Genomic DNA, 21,038 nt, shown 5'->3' with positions numbered 1-21,038 from the left:
AATCTGATGTATAAATGTATACGCAGGTGAGAGGACTCTCAGAACGCCATTATAATGCTGTTGACTAATCCCAGTCATACGTACTGTAAAATACCAGTTATCCTTGTGGAGGCATTGGTATGAGTGCCTTTTATAAATAGGGTGATATTTTACTTGTCTGTGATTGTTCAATTTCTGATATTTTTTATAGTGTGTTATTCCCCGTTTTATGTATTTGTTTTATGTATTTGTGAATTTTCTTTATGGACTCCTATGTCTGCAATAAAGAGGATGATGATGATGATGCTCATCTGATCCTCATCTTGATCTGATAACAACAGAATATGAGTTTAAAAAAAAAAAAAAAACCTGTGACATGATACTAAACCAAAGACAAATCGTTCAACGTATTTCACAAACACTTTTGTCATGTTTTCAGTCCGAGAAAAAAAATCTTCCAGCCATGACTATTTATGATCTGTCAAATCGAACATGTATCTCAGCCTTTGACTTGATGCGCTCAGTAGTTGTACAAAGTTCAGCTCATCAGCTTTAGTTCTATTTAACGTGACAGGCAAAAGCATGCTGTGGGAATAAGACTTTAAATGTTTTCCATTCCCTCTCTTGATTCTTTTAAAAAGTCAAGGTCACAGAGGTTGGAGTCAATTCCAGCAAACAATGACTGCAATTTCTGGTACAACTTGATCAGCAAGTCCACCGAGGACTTGTTGTGATTTACCAGGAGCTTATAACGCTCCCTCCACAGCCGAGGCTTCTCGTGTGCAGCTGAGGAACAGACAGTAGAGTTAGCTGAAGGTAAGAACCTTAGACATTTCCATCAATAGTCAACTGAATTTTCTAAATTAATTTCTAAATGAATCCCATAAACTGACTCATTTCATGACAACGCTCTCCAATTCAATGTTTCTTATTTTCAGTCCTGAATGCAGTGTGACGATGAAAGGCTACATTTTTATAATGTACTTGGCAGTTTTACCTGTCATCTCCTCACAGCCGGTAATAATATTGTGGTTTTTCCCCCACTTCCTGTAAACACTATGTTCTATTGGGTGTCATTATTGATAAACTATTTAAAAAAGAAGACTGGAATTGTCCTAATCCAATAAACTTTTTAAGAGGATGTTGTTATGATACAAATTCTAATGAAAATATGGACTTGATAACCAGAGGGGCACTTTTGTGTTTGTTTGTTTGTTTGTTTGTTTGTTTGTTTGTTTGTTTTCTTAATCAGAGTAACAAGAGAATGTGCAGGGGCAAATCAGCTAATAACAGTGATACAGTTGTGTTACTCTTCATTGATGTCCAATAAGAGAGTGGTCATTTTAATACACAAACAGTAAAAACAGATTACAACCATGTGAAAGTTTCAAATTGACCAAAAATAGTTTTCAGATGTCTGTTTGAGCTGAAATTTCATGTACTTATATGAGAATCTTGTTTTTTTCCCCTCCAGGCTGAACCAGAGGTAATGGGTAAGTTTTGTTACGTTTCCTTAATCTTATCCAAGGCAAGCCTCGTCAATGTTTATTCATTTTAAGACCCATTTATATTCACTCACTTTTAGCCCAGCTTGAGACTCTGCTCCTGTTGTATTTTATTGTTTGTTGTATTATTATTATTTTTTATTGTATTTTATTGATCGCAGCTCACGTTTAAAGATTTTTATGTCTATTCATGTATAGCACTTTGGGTCAGCTGTGGCTGTAGTAGAAATAAAGAAACAATTTTGAATTACCCAATATATTTGATCAGACGATTTTAATCACACTATAAAGATCTTATTTGTGTGTTGTTTGTTTGTTTTTTTAATAGATCTTGAAGCAGACAAGGACACTGCTGGCACTACTAATGGTAAAGTTGGATATATTCTCTTTAATGGATCAGAGAGTTATGGCAATGTTTTGTATTACACTTTTAATTCACCAATGATATTTGACTTAATGAACATAATCATTTTATGCTTCACCATAGAGTCAATGAAAGATGACATCATGGAGGTAAGTTCAACAGAGTCTTCAGGGATGAATATCTTATGAAATCACACATGAGCTCCACTGGATGTGTTGCATGTGAAAATGTGTCACTAAATATCATTTATATATCAGATACGCATTGATAGGAGTGCCACGACTAGGGATATACTGTGGCCCCTTCCAGTGCCCTATGACTTGGACAGCGGCTTGGGTAAACATCATTCTTCTTTCTCAATAGCACAGATATTTAGTATTTGGTTGGACACCGTTTTTGAGATTTCTTTAGTTTTATACCTGCATGGGAAAAATAGAGAAAATTACAAAATAAACCAGAAACTCCAGTTCAAAACTTATCGATTACATAAAGATTGATGCTTCACTGGAGACACATAATGAACAGAGGAAGCAGAAGTAAGTCAACAAAATTAGTGTCAAAGTCGAGCATGTCATCCACATCAGGTTTAGTGAAAATAGTGTTATATAGTGGAACTATTATAATGACACTATTACTAAACAAGTTTTTTCCTCTAAAAATTCTCAATATCAGTGACTTGAAAACATTTTTTATCACCTTGCTTATTTAAAATGTATATGCTCCCATCTCAAACAATCAATAACTTTTATAATTGACATTAAAACTGGCTGTATGTTGTCAACAAATGTAGATATGACTGATATTTTCTGTTTTAAATGATTTCACTGAGCTGCAAAAACAATAAAAATACTGAAAGGGGCTTCTGAAAATTGCAGTTACATCACAATTTGCGATTTGTAACTTTGGTACAATTTGCACTAGCAAGAACAACGGTTGCATTTACTTTTCTAATGTTTCTGTCTATATGTCCCTATTTGATCCACTGAAGAAATCAACGCTAAAGGAGTCATCCTGCAAGCCTTTGAACAGTTCAGGTTGAAGTCATGCATCGATTTCAAACCAAAGGACTCTGAGGAATTTTACATCTCTGTTCAAAAGTTAGACGGGTATGTATTGTATTGTATTGTATTGTATTGTATTGTATTGTATTGTATTGTATGGTATGGTATGGTATGGTATGGTATGGTATGGTATGGTATGGTATGGTATGGTATGGCATGGTATGGTATGGGGTATGGGATGGGATGGGATGGTTCATTCTATTTTTTGGGTTAACTGGATACTTCTGTATACATTTGGATCTGTATAATCAAATAAAGCTTTTGTATGCATTTATAATACATACAAAATTATTATATAATAATCTTAGAATGAGCTCTGAGCTGTTTTAGTCATTTGATCATTTGATTGATTAATTTGATAAATTAGTCTGTGAACTGTTTCTCTTGTGGGTTTGTATGATTGTATGAAACAAAATGATTAAATGGGCCTTTAGGTAAATTGAATAATGAAAAAAAGAGATAAACAGGATTTGCTGATGACTGTTGTTTCTATTACAGATGTTTTTCATTCATTGGGAGAGTGATAAGAGACGGACAGACCCTCTCCATTGGGCAAAACTGTGACAGGATAGCTACTGTTGAACACGAGTTTCTCCACGCTCTCGGATTCTTCCATGAACAGTCCAGATTCGACCGAGACGATCATGTGATAATTGTAACAGAAAACATCTTGGAAGGTTTGAAAAATACTTCAGATATTTATGTTTTCCTTAAATCGAGATATGATGGGAATGAAAAGTGTTGGAAATTACATAATATAATGAAAGGTAACTGAATATTGTCTTTTACTCAGATATCTTCTCTTTTCATTGTGATTTAGATTAACTTGGAGCAGCATCGTGTTAAATCTTGTGTTATTAAACTGATAAGAAAAGGAAGAGTTTTTTAAACAGGATTTTGTAAAATAGAATACTTATACAGAATCATATTTTATTGTTTGAATTAGTTAATTAACTTTGTTTTTATGAAGTAAAATTAAACCCAAAAATCAATATTATGAAAACATATAAAGAATAAAATTAAGTACTAATATATTTATCTCCATCAGTTATGAAAAATGTGATTTGCTCCCATGTTATACAAAAGGAAATTAAATATATTTTGCACGATATATAGATATCTACACCTGCTACATGAGACAGTTTAATATTAGTATTTATTGTTTTTCTGGGGGGGATCAGCAAAATTTAATTTGCTTGTCTGTACAAAAGAAACATTATTTTGTCATTATTTCATTATCGAGAATCTATCGTTCTTTTTCGGCCCATTATAAAGTTACACCATTTTCTACTTTTCACAATAAGAGTCTGGATGACACGAGGATGAAATCAACTCCATGAACTCATTACTTGATACAGTTTCAGCGCTGCCGTCTCTCTCCATGTTGTGCTCTTGGCTTTAGAACTGGTTATCATTACCCTGCAACCTCACAACAAATGTGTATAACAGATCATGTGCTACAACAATACAGCTATCTGGACACTTAAGACATTTTAAATAAGAGAGGAGGTTAAAGGCAATGCTCAATTGACTATTTCAAAGATGTAGAAAAGTAAATGTATATGTTTACAACATTTTAGTCAGTGTATTTAAAGTGTATTTGGAAATTCTAAAGAATGCAGCAGTTGGCCATTTATATGCAAATAAATTGATTGCTTGTTTCAGGCGAAGAACGAAACTTTAGAATAGAAAGCAGAGAAGGCAGCACCACCAACGGAGTCGACTACGACTATATATCCGTGATGCACTACGGCGACAGTTTTTTCACCAATGGCAACGGACCCACAATCAGGACGTTGAACCCAGCGTTCCAGGACGTGATTGGGCAGAGGCTCGAAATGAGCCCAAGTGATGTTCTTGAGTTGAACCTTCTCTACGGATGCGGTAAGAATGAATTCACAATGTATCTTTTTACAAGGAAGAGTCACAACTTTTATCTTGTAATGATAATGATCACTGCCACCAAACCATACCGAGCTCATAAAGGACAAAAGTTTCTTGGACACAGAACAAGTGTTTAACTAAATACCACATTTTGGTCTTTGTGGCAACAGTTTGGGGAATTCCCTTTTCAATTCTGGCCCACACAGAAACCATTCAGCTACATCAAAAAAAGCCATTAATTGTGACATAAGTATGAAAAAGCTGATGTCAATCAACTAATGAAGCCTTCAGCATTATTTAATTATTTAAGAAAGGTAATGTTCAAGGTAAAGGTATTTACATTCCAACTGAACATTAATCAATGGATTACCCTTAAAGCGATGATATATTCTTGTAGGCAATATATAAAAAAAATAGATTTTTACATGGATGCTGACAGTGCAACACAAGTTATATGCTGCTTTTCATGCTTTGACATTTCAAGCTGAAATTCAAAATCAGTTCAAAAGACAAATGGTGCTTTCATCCTTCACCTCTGCAGACTCGAGTGTTGCCTTACACATGTTCTGTGGCTTTTCTGATGAGACCATGTGTCAAATGGACCGCTGTTCAAGTGGTGGGATCAGCTGGGAAATGGTAACAGAGGCTGAAGGTGGTCCCAGCTCTGACCACACCAGTCTACCTGGGGGAAGTGATGAGCGCAGTAAGATTCCATTTCCATTCTCTTTTCTGTTCTTTCCTTGCCAAGTTTCAATCATGAAATATGATGGAAAAACTAAAAACAACAAAAAGGGTATGCACGTGTCCATTAAAAACCTCTCTATGAATGTACCGTAACATTGTTTTGCTCTACAACCATTTAGGTGAGGGGGAGAGTCACTTCATGCATGTAAGCACAGCGTCAGGTGAGGAGGGCGACTCGGCCCGGCTGGAGACGGAAAGGATGAGTCCTAAAAGGGATTGCAACGTCCAGTGTCTCCAGTTTTACTATTACAACAGTGGGAACGAGTTAGACACACTCAACATCTGGATCAGAGAGTTTACAGATGAAGAGGACTCCGTAGGAGCCATTCGCCTGATGGGACAGATTGCCGGTAATGTCAGACTGTGGTTTTACCAGGTGTCATCTGCATCATTTACTATTTGAGGCCATTTAAGAATTCAAAGTTCACACAGAACATCTGAAAAAAAAAAAAAAATCCTTCTTTTAGGTTCAACAACGTCTCACTGGAAGCTCCACCATGTGTCTCTGAGTGCAACCAGTCAATTCCAGGTGGAGTTTGAGATCATTAAAGGAGCAGGAAGCTCTGCAGGCGGATTCTCAATTGACGACGTCAACCTGTCTGAGCTGCAGTGCCCACATGTCACCATTCAGATTGATAATTTTGCAGAGGTACTGGAAACTACTGCAATTGGAGGCCGTATATACAGTCCACGGCAGGTCTCTGCAGGCGGCTATGCTTACCGGGCAGCAGTGAGGTTCATCACGCCATCTGTCGGACTGTTTGTGCAACTGGTGTCTGGCGACAACGACGACAACTTGGTGTGGCCATGCCCGTACAGACAAGTCACTGTACAAATGCTGGATCAGAACCCAAACCTCCAGATGCAGATGTCAAAACGGCAGAGTTTCATCACTGATCCTGGAAGGGTCAGAGGCAACGGTGAGTTCACTACAACATGATGTAATAAAAAAAATATATATGTGATGCCATTTTTGTGCAACAGCAGGCAGTATTGTAGTGACCGAGCTTGGTTTCAATCCAGTTTTGTTCCATAAATCTGGATTTATTGTGTCTACTTCAACCTGTTTTTGTACTGAGAACCAATTCCACACCAGAACAAAGAATTTACTTCTTTGTTTCAAAAATGTAGTCAGCCAAAATGGCAGTTCTCCATTTGGTACAGTAGTTTTGTGGATTTTATAGCTGAATTAGCTCTTTCGTCTTCGATTTACAGCACTGGACAAACTGTGATGACATGATAATCTTAGCATGAGCACAACATATCGACAAAATTGGATCATTATTATTATTTTCATTTGCTCATTTTATAAAGTTTGTTTTCAAAACTAAACTTCCCTTCTTTCCCTTTTGTCCTTCTGCAAACAGGCCTCTTTGTTTGGGACAATCCTCGACTCAACGGAACTAGATTTATAGATGAGAACGGTGAGGAAGGTTTGGCGGGAACTTTATTTGGCGTAATCTCTTTTTCATCTTTGGAAGAAATGCAATTCAGAGAGTTCCTCAAAGGAGGAACGGCCATTTTCACCCTCAGCTTCGAGGGTAAGCCAACTCGCCCACTTCTTGTTTCACCGCAGCAATTATCTTTGTTCAAACATTTAAACTTAAACTGTCTTTTTTGTGGATAGATATCAATCCTCTTTTTGACGATAATGTACTCCCATGTCCTGCTGAGCCAACTGTGATGATTCAACGTCCTTCCACACGTGACGATGAAGGCCCATGCTCCAGGTAGGACTTGGTGCAAGTTTTCGTCAGATTTTTCCTTAATTCTGTGGAATCTTGCTGGGACTTTAACACTTGCAGAAATGTATTGTTGTCACAAGAGGTAAAAAATAAATAAATACAAAATATGCTTGAAAAATGTTCGCTATTACCTTTAAAACCATGTTTTATAGACAGACATGCTCACATGTTTACAGATGAGAGCTAGAATTTTCCTGTTATGAGACTATAATTAAGAAATATAAAATCTAATTCTGATTGATATATTTACATTGAATAATGCCTTGAATTTCTGCAGGACTGTGCAAACTACCACAGTGCCACCTTCGACGACAACGTATATGAGGTATTTATTATTTGCACTTGGGGGAGTGGGTAGAGCCAATGACGTGCAGTCAGGGCAGGCAGTGACTGCCCAAGGCTGAATTGAAATGAATGAAATATTCATTTTGATTATTTGTTTTAATCATAATATAATTCATTTGAATTAATTTTTTCAATTTCCAGAAGCTTGCAGTGCATATAGGTTTGAAAGTGTCAGCATTTTGTGCTTTTCCAAATGACTCCATGCAGCAATTGCCTGGTATGGCAGAGAGGCTGCACAAGTCACGCACTCCTGCGCTGTTTTACTGAAGGCCACACCCTCTCTCGAAGGCACACTGCTGCTCTTCTTTTGCTGGTCATACCCAGTGTATGGATGCGTTTGCGCATGCGCAGTCAGTTCCCCAATATGAAAACCAGTTATGTAAAAAGGCAGATCACTACATTGCCTTTGGACTTAACCGTGCTATGCTACATGCTATACGTACGTTCACAGTGCATTCGTGAATTGATACAGCACTGTTAAGCTCTCTAGCTAATTGGTGGGTAAACAGGCAGGATGACAGCACTGGAGATAATAAAGACATTTTCACAACTTTCTTTTGAGGAAAAACACCAGCTTTTAAATGACAAAATACAACCCTGGCAGACCGCTAGGTCTCACACATCCTGCAGCACACCCCACACCCACATGCCCCTTTCAACATGTAAAGATGGATTTCATTGAACTTTCACCATGTGAAAACAAAAAATACTGTCTGGTAATGGCTGATATGTTCTTCCCTGCCAAACATGCTACAGCACCAACAGTGACAAAAGCTTTATTAACTGAAATAATTCCCAGATGGGGAATTCCACAAAAGCCATCATCTCACAATAGCAGACACTTTGTTAATGAGGTAGTTCAGCAACTATCAGAACATCTCCAGTTTGACCTATAAACGCACTGCGGTTACCACCCACAATCTGGTGGTGCTGTGGAACGTGAAAATGGCTCGATTAAAAACAAATTAGCCAAATGTTGTGAAGAAACCAAACTCAGTTGGGAAAAGCATTGCCTATTGTAGACTACTAATGTATATGAGGATGGGAGTGGGCATGCGGGATAACCTCTCTCCATTTGAGATTTGCAGCTCCTCCCATTGTGGGAATGGGCCCCCCAGGCCCCCTCATGACCACCACCGAAGACTCACTGGCAAGATACTGCATTTGTTTAACAAAATCTCTTTCTGATTTTAGCACACAGGTAGGCACAACCCTCCCTCGGAAAACAAACAGACCCAAACACAAACTCAAACCCGGTCACTTCGTGTTGGTCAAAACCTTCTGTCTCAAGTCCTGGAGACTGCGTTGGCTTGGCCCATACCGAGTTCTCCTGACCACCTACACGTATGTGAAGGTCCTGGAAAGAGCGAGGTGGATACACGTCAGCCGCTGCAAACGCATCCATCTCAAGGCCAAGCACCATAAAGCATGAGGAGGGTCACACACAACCCCTCCCACCACCGAGTACACTGTGAGCAAACACTGTTAGCTGCTCGGTGGCGGGTGCTGGTAACCGTCCACCATAGGTCACAGGAGATCACTTCCATAGGTCATAGAAGAACGAAGCTGACCATCGACATCTTCAGCAGACTTTACACTACACCCAGTCAGCTGAAGCAGATGACATCATGGACCAACGAAGAAGAAGACATTCCTTCCCCAGACTTCTTTCCTTATTATTATTTTATTGTTTTGATGACTTTGATAGCATTCATGAAGCATTTCTTGTTTGAAAGATTTTCACTCATTTCTCGTTTATGAAGCACTTTGCCTCCGCCCCTGGAAGGTAAAGTGTCGATGTTTTGAGAATGTTGATGCTTTATTGATGTAATATCACAATACTTATTTTTTCTGGTTTTATAGTTTAAAATTTTGTGATGTTTCACTTTTACCTTTTTTTCCAGGGTTGTTTAAAAATAAATAAAAAGGAGAGAATTGTATTACAAACATTTGGTGATGGAGGACTCACACATGTGACTGGAAAAATGGCTCAACAGCGCGACCTGAAAAATACCAAAAATTCTGCCCCCGAATCTTATTTCACCAAGAGCTACCAAAGTTGACACACATAACATGCCAAGATGCACAACAAACTCTCTTACACACATATCGAAAACTCATCAGGAAGTCAGGAATTTTAAAATATACTGTATATAGGGTTATTGCAGATTTTGGACCAAATTAAATATTCCAGAGAGAACTAGTTCGGGGAAAACGAGTCAAGTCGAGTAAGGCTGAGTCGGAACTAGTAGAAAAGCACCACCAGCTGCAAGAAGTCCTTAAAGGAACTGCCTACAAACTGACATGTGTCTTGTTTGTCTCTTGTGTGAGTAACTACATATTCAATATACTCTGAATGAACTTTCACTTTATGAGACTGCTCCTTTGAAGTTGGATAACTACGGTAACGTAATGGCCCTTTTTCTTTTGCAAAACTTTTTGAAGATTAAGTTTAAAAGAATAATTGTCCTGTGATTTTCTTTTTTTGTCGTAAAAAACAACTGTTAGGACCAAGGTGAGGTCAGAGTTTTGATCTATTAACTTTTTATTAATCTTTTTACCATTTTAAATTCCCTAATGAGGAGTTCCTTTAAAAGAAGCAACAGTGCCATTTAGTGGTCAAAGTGTAGTAGTGATATGAATTGAATATATTTGTCAAAGCTGAGTGTTATGGAGAATAGTGCTTTGTGAATATAATAGATATGTATCTTTTATTTCACATAACTGTCATCATTGAAATGATTTTATATAGGAAAAAACTTTGTGATGATTATCATCAGCATACAAGGTTTGTTGTATAATAATGTATAATAAGTTGTTGATGATTACTGGAAGATAAATAGCTCAGTAAAACAATATATAGCTTTTTTTTAACCCTTTACATGGCACTGACTAAAATGTGTGCAAATAGACATTTTATACCGAAAGATTTAAAACCGGTATAAATATGCACCATCATATATCATATTGGGATGAACTGACCAAAACCACACATATTTCAGCTTTTAGCAGTTTAAAAATATGTAGATGATATTTGAACCCTTTTAATGATGTTTTATACATTAGTGAGTTCAATTCAATGTATAAGATGTGTACTTTACACACATCTTTACTTTAAAATAAATATGACACAATGAAAACTGATACTATCAGAATTGATACAGTAGATTTCTGATCACAATATGTTAAAACGCAGTTTTACACTCGTTTCTAAGCATCAATCAGGTGCACATGACATGTTTATCAAAGCCAAATACGAATGTGTTTATACTCTTGTGAAAATGTGTAGGAAAATAACATCTGCTTCAATAACCAACAGCTTTTGTTTAATTATTATCTTTAGTATTTCTGTGCCGAACATGGAGTCCCCAAGTGAGATGACAAAAAAATAATGATTCAAAAAAAATATTGAAAGAAAACATGGACGCTGTTGCTCAGTCAAAGAAAATTCTGTGCTTACTTCGTCCACTTGGAGGCAGAATTGCTTTAGTCGAAGCAGAGGCCATAATAGCTCATTCATGATGTGCAATACTGATGATGTGCTATTTAACCCAATATACTTATTACAAAAGTCAATTTTGTTCTTTGAACTCTGAATGTGGGAAAAGAAATACAGACACATCATTACACCCAATGCAAAAAGGTCATGAAAAAAATCCAGGCTGCATTTTAAAATGTGAATTCACTATGTGAATTAAACAGAGTTCTCGTAGAAAACACATTTATCACCATTCAAAGCTTTAATATTAACAGAAATTCTACAAATATATTTCATTCCAATTATGTGATCCTGCTGTATTTCTCAGCTCCCACTCAATCCCTTTGAGTTCTACATCACGTCCTTTACATTTTTGTGAATCGATGATTGTGGCAGTTGCGCACGTCACCGTCAGGTTCACCCACAGAGTCACGGAGTCAAATGATCCATAAGGCATTATTTCATTCAGTGAAAACAAAACTCAAGCACACACAGCTTCTTTCAGGCTCTGCGGAAGTCTCCCGCCTGTCACTCCGGTGTGTCTGATCGGCTCCTCCTTTAATGCGCAGAGACGTGAGGCAACACACCCGATTCCCATCATATCTCTCCCACAAATATATCAAATATTTGTATTCATATTTTGCCCATCAAATGTTCTGATATAGTTATGTTTTGCTCTCTTTCCATAAGCTATTTCAGAAGTTTTAATTTGATTCTTCATCATTTAAACAACGATATAAAGACAAGGATGAGGGACGTCAATCCATCACACATATACACGTCTATCTAAAATATTGTTATAAATTTCTATATTTTAACATGGGAATCAATCTGAAAAGAAACATTGGAGATCATGTTTACCGGAAAATTGTACATATTTCAAAATGCTTTCCTGCAATTAATAAGTCATAATGTTATAATTTCACTTGTCTGAAGAAGTTCAGCTGCATGTGGCCCCTGGTGTAAACTGCTGTTTTGCATCATGTACATTTTCTAGGACACCATTGACTCATTTTCAAATTATATGACAATAAACAATGTACGAAGAGGTTATGTCCATCGTAATATTATGAAAAATGAAAAAAAACAAACAAAAAAAAACAAATGACGTGACAATAACTAGTTTTCTGTGTCCCTTGCACTGTTTCTACTCTGGACCCGCCCTGGCTGAACAGATCCAGTGACGAAGCATTCATGACTCGTTGATCCTTCAATAAACATCAGTGACCTATGATTTAAAGGGAAGTTCTTCTCTTAAGCCGAATCTAAACCCGTAATTGTTTTCAGGCAGCACGAAAGGGTTGGAGACATTTTTATCAGTTTGTAGCATGACTGGCAGCTTCCCATGATCTTATCTGAGTACAAATTACAAGAAATGGCTAAATGAGCCAAAATGTCCTCCGGCTAACTTTTGGAAGTTTTGTGACAATTTGCATCGACACCCAGTGCAAACAGTCTTCAGTCAAAGGCAGGCGACGGTGTGACATTTCTGCATAAAACAATACAAACACAGTCGAGACAGAGCGCAACACACCTTTGAAAAACCAGCTGGATCAGGGACGCCTGTCAACAAAAAGGCATATACAAGATGTCAAGTGTGTGACCACCATCACACCCCAGACGGCGGAACAAAACAAAGTGGGTTTCAGTGTTGTACTCAGCTCAGGCCCCGTGACAGACGTCAGTAGGGAAAAGTGCACCTTTTCTTTGTCTGCTCACTTCTGTCAAGCACCCGACTCATCAAAGTCAACGTGAGAGATGAAAGATCAGTAGACCTTATCATGAAAAAGAAAAAAAAACTGACTGCGACTTGGTAGGAGTTACATAAGTTCGAAAAAATCTCTGACGCATTTCAGTGGAAGGTGTCCGTGAAGCAGCATTAAGACTTTCTAACATTTTTAAAATTAACAGATCTATTGAATATTTATTAAAAAACAGAGCTCTATCCAGTTTGTTTCACGTGATAAATTACTTTCTGTTCTAATGTCCTATTAGACAGTAGAGGAGTAAAAACAGGATTTAGTTTGACGTTGAAATTTGATCAAGTACTTTCAAACACTGGGAACAGACACCACATTGCCCTCCAGCGAAAACAAAAAGCCCAATCTGCATTACGGAAACACACAAGACTGTTTTCAGTTTTCACAGTAAGACGCAGTCTTACTGTGAAAAAACTATACATGACTTTAGAATCAAGATTTCAGGATAAATTGAGGTGAAAACAAAAAGGCATTTGGGTTGGTCATTAACATGATATTCTCCTGGGTCTACTACACTTTAAAAAAGGATGACTCCATTTTATTCAAATTTCCTGAAAGTGAGACATTCAAACATCATGTGATCAGATGCTTGTTTATCTTTATGTTGCGGAGGTGAAGACAAACCACACAAAAGTTACGTTGAAAACCTTTAAAACAGGTAAAACCGCTGGAAACTGCCAGAGAAACTTGACATCTAAAAACCAATAAAAATGGGTTAGCACAAATGGTCCGGCAGAAAACAAGTAACTGAAAAGGCCCGATCTAGTGGGCATCAGCAATATCAAGTGAAAATACAAACTCAAGTCCACATATTGTGATCTAAAAAACACTTTTTGTACATGAGCCCTTATCGGATTGACATAAATTGGCAAATAGTCGAAGGTTGACTCATTAAAAATAAACTCATTCTGCAAGGTTTTTTTTTTTAAGCTATAACTACTTCAGTGTCTATGTAGCGGCTCTATGTTTACATGAAGGTGCCCTTTTCAGGAGTCCGTGGAGCTTTTCATATTTTATAGCAGCACAAATGCTTGATGGGTATTTTAACAACCTGTGTGGAAACTTTCAGCCTGTACATGTCTTCCTTGCATAAACACCTCGTTCTCCCACCGCCTCTGTGACTTTGACACACTATAACCGACAGCAATGACAACATGATCCAGGCTTTGTTTGGTAGACTCGCCTCATGTATCTTTTATAAGTTTCCAGTGAAGCAAAGTGAGCACTTCAAAACAAAAGCTTCCTCATCAGGCGCCTGTTGTCATTTACATGCACCGTCCAAAACAGCTCAAAACTTTCCACACGATCTTTTGTTGGAAAAAAACCCACAATTGTGATGACTTCACCACAGCTGTGAGCTCACTACTTTAATTAAATGTTGTTTTAATTTGGTTCTACTATTTTGGTACCCAGGATCATCAGAAATGCTTATTCAGCAAACTTGTCTGGGAAAGAAAATTTCACGACTGTGTGACGCACGAGTGAATAGTTGGAGATCTCCATCACATTTTGAGACGAAATGCATTAAGGGTGTGATATAATCATGCTACAGAAGGATACGGGTGTCAGACATTATGGAAAGTAGGTGTGTGCCAGAATTATCTGCTTTGACAAATTTACCAACTCAAATCTCATCACATTAAATTATGATAGCTAATTTTATTTTCAAAAATGTTTGCACGTGTTCCATTTTGCTTAATAGTATTTTAATAGATAAATAGAATGAATAATAAATAACTGAATGAAGCATACTTAAAAACTACTTATGATATTATAGACATTGAAAGTACAGTTCTGAAGGTGCAATTACCTACAAGTCAAGTTAAAACTATTTGAGTAAATTGCTGCATGCAAAACCAAAATTGTAATCCAATAATTCTTAAATCAAATGTTAACTTTTGATGTGTTGTTTTTCTCCATAAAAGTCACTGAATCACGAGGAGTTGCCCAAACTTGATCAACTTGACTGATACAGACGGAAGAGACGGCGACCTTTGAGACAACAAGTGTGAGACAGAAATGCTGATGGATGCTGATAATTCAGCAAAGGGCTAATGGACACACTGAAAGGGTTTTCGTACTTGGCATCAGGAGAATGTGAAAACCCCTGCATTGTACCAACCCCTGTCTCTTTTCTCAGGGTGGAAAACAATGACACTTCATCACTCTTTGCAGTCATGTAAGTAAAGCTCTTTGTTATCTTCAGACGGGATGACAGCTTCTGTTTAAACTGAATATTTTCCAGTGTGACTTTTTGTTCAACTCTTTAGATTTAAAGAATAGTTTAGAGATTGTACTCTGTGTGTGTGTGTGTGTGTGTGTGTGTGTGTGTGTGTGTGTGTGTGTGTGTGTGTGTGTGTGTGTGTGTGTGTGTGTGTGTGTGTGTGTGTGTGTACAGGTATGTGTGTACAGGTATGTGTGTACAGTATATTGTATTTTTTTAGTATACATAGTTAAGTGATTGTATCAAGAATAGATGGATGGATGGATGGATGGATGGATGAATGGATGGTCGTTCCATGGAATTTTCAGATAATAGTCTATGAATAATAATTTAATCAATAATATTCCAACACCAGCACTTTCTGGTTTCAGTAAGATAAAACGATCCTTCCAAAACAACAATTGTATAATGACTCAAAACTATAGGAGTTGAATCATGATCTGATACTAATGACTAAACTTGTGCATCCACATGGATAAACTTTTCATCATATTATTTTCATTGAGCTTTAATAATACAATATACAAAAAGAACATAAAACAGATTATTTTCTTTTTCTTTTCTTTTTCACCCTGACTACTCGTAACAAGCAAGTAACAAAAAAAGTAAATGAGTAAACAAATGAACATAACAAATAACTACATAAATAAATGAAAGTAAATCAACAAAGCCAAATGATTAATTAAAAAAATACTTACGAACATTATTGTAATACTCTTCCAACTGACAGTATTGCATGTCAATTAAGTTAAGAAATACTTTTTTTTTTTTTTACTTTTGTACTTGAGTACATTTCGGAGTTAAATCTGTACTTTTATATCTCTAATTTATTTTCTTTCTTAAGTCGGGCTGTTCTTCGGAAGCTTCCATGTTTCACACTACAGTCAAGTATAACTGGAAAAACTGAGGTTAGTCATCTTACTTCTAACAATACTGAAAACGTGCTTGTCAAACTCTTGTTCTAAAATTATGCATTTATACATTAAACATTGTGAGGCATTGAGGTCCCTGTTTGTACAATACATTTTGTCTCTTTCACACGCTGCTGTGTGCTTTACTTGAGGCAGTGAAGAGCTATTATTAGTCAGACGTATATGACAATTGCTCTTGCAGGATTATAGGGGGGAAAAACCGTTGTTCCCTCCAAGGTAAATTCTAATTATGTTTAACTAGTGACATTTGTTTGAGGGCTTTTGTTTGTTGAAAGGCTTTTTCCACAGTCTTCAGATGACACGTTTAGTCACTTTAGGAAGTTTACAAAAGGTCTCACTTTTTCACTCTGGAAATATATGTCTACTTCAGGATTTTGAAGGACAATTGCATTTTAAGCAAATGCAGATTCCTTGGGCCATTTATTTTAAAATTTCTAACACAGTAACAGTCATGTATACAGCGATCATTATTTTGCTCTGTATACTTCCTTTCACCATGGTAGGTACATTTCTGTTTGAGTTACTTTTGAAAACTGTACATACCTGTCTTTGGATCTGCTGTTCATACCGCTTATGATGGTTTGTTTTCCTTTTAGTCTCGTGAGCCATGGTTTATAGGTAAGTCCCTTTAATTTATTGAAATTCAGTAAAGATGATGACTTTTATTAACGAAAGAATATGTGCGCATGTATTCTTTTCATATTTAAGAGATTGACGAGGAGGAGTTGGACATAACTGAGATAAATAAAGGTAAACAATGAGGTGGCTTTAATTGCAGTTCACAATAAGTCAATCAGATAAAGAAAATATGCTATAAGTGTTGCTTTTACTGTAGCAATAGTTTGTTAAAGATGACAAGGAAAGCACATTTTCACTTTGAATGAGAGCTAATCAATGCTTTGTAACCATAAGAATCTTGTACGGTCAGTTATAAGTACATATTACTATTAATTATAATAACTCTAATCTAATACACAACAATAATATTTAAGGTGGATAGTTTACATTCATATTTTGAATATTCAGTATTATTAATTCTATTTGTGTTTACCACCCAGATCTCAATTTATCTGAGGGTGACATCATGAAAGTAAGCAAAGAGTTCCACTTGCTATTCTGTGACGATTTGACCAGAGGATTCATTGTTTGTCCCTATTAATGCGAAACCTTTGCTTCACTGAAGGATATTAAATCAAAAACAAGAGTAACCAGGAATGTTGTTTTGCCTATAACAAAGTTGTGGGATATTCCTGTTAGTTACGTGCTGGAAGAAAGTCTTGGTGAGTGTTTCGTCATCGTCACACATTAAGGTTTGAACAATGTGGTTTCCATGCTAATTTTGCTTATATATGACTATATATGACTACAGATATCCCTTCAAAGGGAGTCATTCTGCAAGCTTTTGAACATTTCCGTCTGAAGTCTTGCGTTGATTTCCGGCCCAGACTGTCCAATGAAGACTACCTTTCATTCAGAAAGAATCCAGGGTAATTCCGAGGATTTTGTTTTTGTTTAATGAACATAATCAAATTTCCACGGTAAGCATATGAACATTTCAGTGCTACCATGTTCTTAATCTGTTACTCTGTGCTCATTTTCTTTCTGCAGGTGCTACTCATTTGTCGCAAAGCTCATTAGCAACGGCCAGGTTCTTTCCATTGGAAAAGGCTGCGGTTACCTTGCTGTAGTGGAACACGAGGTCCTCCATGCTTTGGGATTTTATCACGAGCAATCAAGATACGACAGAGATAACTACATAAAAATAATCTGGAACAACATCAAAAGCGGTACAAGAATGTTCCAATGAAACCTTTCTCAAATGTTATCCAATTAAAATCTTATTCCATTCATATTCGATTTCTAAAACAGCATTAGGCAACAAGACTTTAGAAATGTATATTCATATACATAGTTTTGATATACGTTTTAGGTTATGATAATTAATTAAAACATATATACACTTGTAAACTGTACTGCTGTATTTACAGTAACTTCTCTCTGCTCCACAGCGGCAAAGGGGAATTTTGGTAAATTGTTCAGAGAATCAAGTGCAACATTTGGTACACCATATGATTATTCATCAGTGATGCACTATGGTCGTAAAGTTTTCTCTAAAAACAAAGAAAATACCATTGCCCCTAAGTTACTGAAACACCAAGACACAATTGGCCAGCGGCTGGAAATGAGCCCAACTGATGTGTACAAGTTGAATCGCCTCTACAACTGCAGTAAGTTGAGATAATTGTCCATGAAAGTTATTATTAATCACTTATCTTATAAAAATATGCTTGAATCGTGGCGTCAACTGGTGAACTGTGTGTGTGTGTGTGTGTGTGTGTGTGTGGGTGTGTGTGTGTGGGACTTCTGTGACTTTTCCAGCACTGATATCTGTGGAATGAGTTCTTGTAACAAAAGTTCAGCTGAAGGTTGGAAGAGAGTGACTTCAGTCCCTGGAGGCCCCGATACCGACAGTACCAGTCTGAAAGACACAAAGGGTAACACCTGACTATTCCAATTTTCGAACTAACTTTCTGAGCATCATTCTAAGTAGCCTTCACATACATTCAATAAGCTAATTGTTAAAATTAACTCACAAATGTTTGAAACTCCAAAGGTTACTTCATGCATGCTAGTACAGCTTCAAGGAAGATGAACGACTCAGCATGGCTGGAAACCAAGAAAATGACCCCAACTCTGGAGTGTCACATTCAATGTCTCCAGTTCTACTATTACCATAGCGGAAGCAACACAAGTCAACTGAACATCTGGATTCGGGAGTTTCGGCACAGCAACGACTCAACAGGAGACCTTCGCCTCATGGATCAGATTACTGGTGAGCCACACTCAAGAAAACAAGCAACAAAAAACTAACAACACGCTGGCGCAGTCCCAGTTTTACATAAACATTTGAATGAGGATTTTCTCGTGCTTTACATCTTGAACTTCACCATAGACTTAATGGATGGAGTGCTGATGTCCTAACCACATAAAATGTGATGATTTGGCTGTGTTGATGGAGGACGTTATCAAAAAAATTGGATACATACTCTGCCAAGTAAGTTTTGATTTGGCAATAAAAAACAAACCAGAAAGTATCTTATAATAAAGTGTGCAAACAAAACAAAAGCTGTGGTAACCCAAGTGAGGAAACGTCTCTCACCACAATGATGGCAGCAACTTGGCTAAAGACTCACCTTTTCACCTAATATTTCCATTTCGAATATGTTTGATAACTTTTCCATCAACAAATCCAAGTCCATGTAATCACATTTCATTTTTTGGTAGTGGGCACCTCATACTCACTTGATGGCAAACGCAAGAAATTACAACAATTGAGCATATGATTCGTGTTTAAAAAAAGGGACAAATGCATGAAAAGCCCTCATTATTCATACCGGTAACTGCAAAATGCATATCTTAGTACAGGTCACCAGTAATTGGAAATATACGTTTTCCTCTCTAGGCAAACCAACATTTGAATGGACGTTTCACAAAGTTGCTCTGAATGCTGCACGGAGTTTCCAGGTTGTGTTCGAGGTGCGCGGTGGAGATCCAAAGCCTATGAGAGGCTTTTCTATTGACGACATCAACCTGTCGCAGTCCGAGTGTCCGCATCACGTCTGGCAAATAAAGGACTTCGAGAGGGTTTTAACCACCACTGACTATGACACCTACCAGTTCAGCCCTCGGGTGTATTCTCCAGACGGCTACGCTTACCAGATCTATATCGTTCTGCGGGAAAATGCTTTTGGAATCGGTTATCGTTTAGTGTCAGGTACTAATGATTCACAGCTGCAGTGGCCTTGCCTTTGGAAGCAGGTGAATGTCATCATGTTGGACCAAAATCCACATGTTCAACAACAAATGTCAAAACAGATCAGTCTGACCGCTGACCCATCCATTGGTGAGTAGAGATCTTAAGAGTCTACTATGACGCATACTAATTTATTATATATATACATATATACATACACATATATATATATATATATACATATATACATACATATATAAAGTGTGTGTGTGTTTGTGTTTTTCAGCAGTGTCTGCTGTAAAAGAGCCCACTGCTAGTGGACATAAAACTAAACAAGACGGAGAGACTTTTTATGTCAACCGTGGCATAAACACGAAAACGTTTTTGTTACTGGAACAAATCCAGAAACAACATTTCCTGAAGAGGGGTACTGCCATCTTCCTCTTTTCAATGACAGGTGAGCAACAATTTTTATTTGATCATTTATTAGTAGCTGAGTAAATCTTGGATGCCGTGCAAAAAACATATAGCTTATCGTAATTTATTGTAGTTCTTCCACACAAAGGTCATGTTTTATATGTATTCATTACATTTGCCATTCCATTAACAAATTCCTTTAAATCATGTAACATTACATTTAGATATTTCAAGTCTGCAGCATCAAAACTCTTTGCCTTGTCCAAAACCTCCGCTGAGCAAATTTACAACCACGTACCAAAACACTTCCATGGCAGATCTCTGTGACATGGGGTGAGTAATACATTTTAATTTAATTTCCAGTAGAATGTATGAGATCAGATGATTATTTACATTGGTTAAATTCTGTGCTCATATTTGATTTTGCTGTTCACACTTTGGTTATTTTGCAGGTTCGACCATGAAGGATGAATCATGCTGCACATTAAGATGCTTCATTCGACAGTTTTCTTCCTGTAGCATCAGTTAATATGCGTGTGTGTGTGTGTGTGTGTGTGTGTGTGTGTGTGTGTGTGTGTGTGTGTGTGTGTGTGTGTGTGTGTGTGTGTGTGTGTGTGTGTGGGGGGGGGGGGGCGGTTGTAATTTTTTATATTTTTGTCTGTGTGATGTTTGTCATACATGTGGAACTGATTCTTTGGCTTTTTCTCTATTAAAAGCGCCTAGAGATGACTGTGTTGTATTTGGTGTTATATGAATAAAGTTTAATTGAATTGTAAAATATAGGTCATGAAATAGACAGTAAAACATTTTAAAATTGATATTTATAGTTAAACTCAATTCAGTCAG

At 37.1% G+C, this 21,038-nt stretch overlaps 1 protein-coding gene across 1 annotated transcript; it reads left to right on the top strand.

The window, feature by feature from the left end:
* Positions 1 to 1,991: 1,991 nt before the first annotated feature.
* LOC308133202 (meprin A subunit beta-like) lies at positions 1,992 to 20,663 on the top strand (the record flags this gene model as incomplete). The annotated part of the gene is made up of 17 exons (XM_080500503.1): positions 1,992 to 1,997; positions 2,106 to 2,184; positions 2,837 to 2,954; positions 3,408 to 3,586; positions 4,575 to 4,793; positions 5,335 to 5,496; positions 5,657 to 5,887; positions 6,005 to 6,457; positions 6,905 to 7,078; positions 7,165 to 7,267; positions 7,560 to 7,607; positions 8,822 to 8,998; positions 17,630 to 17,808; positions 18,636 to 18,854; positions 19,485 to 19,796; positions 20,417 to 20,525; positions 20,645 to 20,663. The coding sequence occupies 17 exons, from the start codon at positions 1,992 to 1,994 to the stop codon at positions 20,661 to 20,663; spliced, it is 2,787 nt and encodes a 928-aa protein (XP_080356629.1).
* Between the last annotated feature and the right edge of the window lie 375 nt (positions 20,664 to 21,038).

Source organism: Blennius ocellaris (assembly GCF_963422515.1).
Source record: "Blennius ocellaris genome assembly, chromosome: 8".
NCBI lineage: Eukaryota > Metazoa > Chordata > Actinopteri > Blenniiformes > Blenniidae > Blennius > Blennius ocellaris.
The sequence above is the reverse complement of the archived record's forward strand: the minus strand, read 5'-3'. Positions and strand labels throughout refer to the sequence as shown.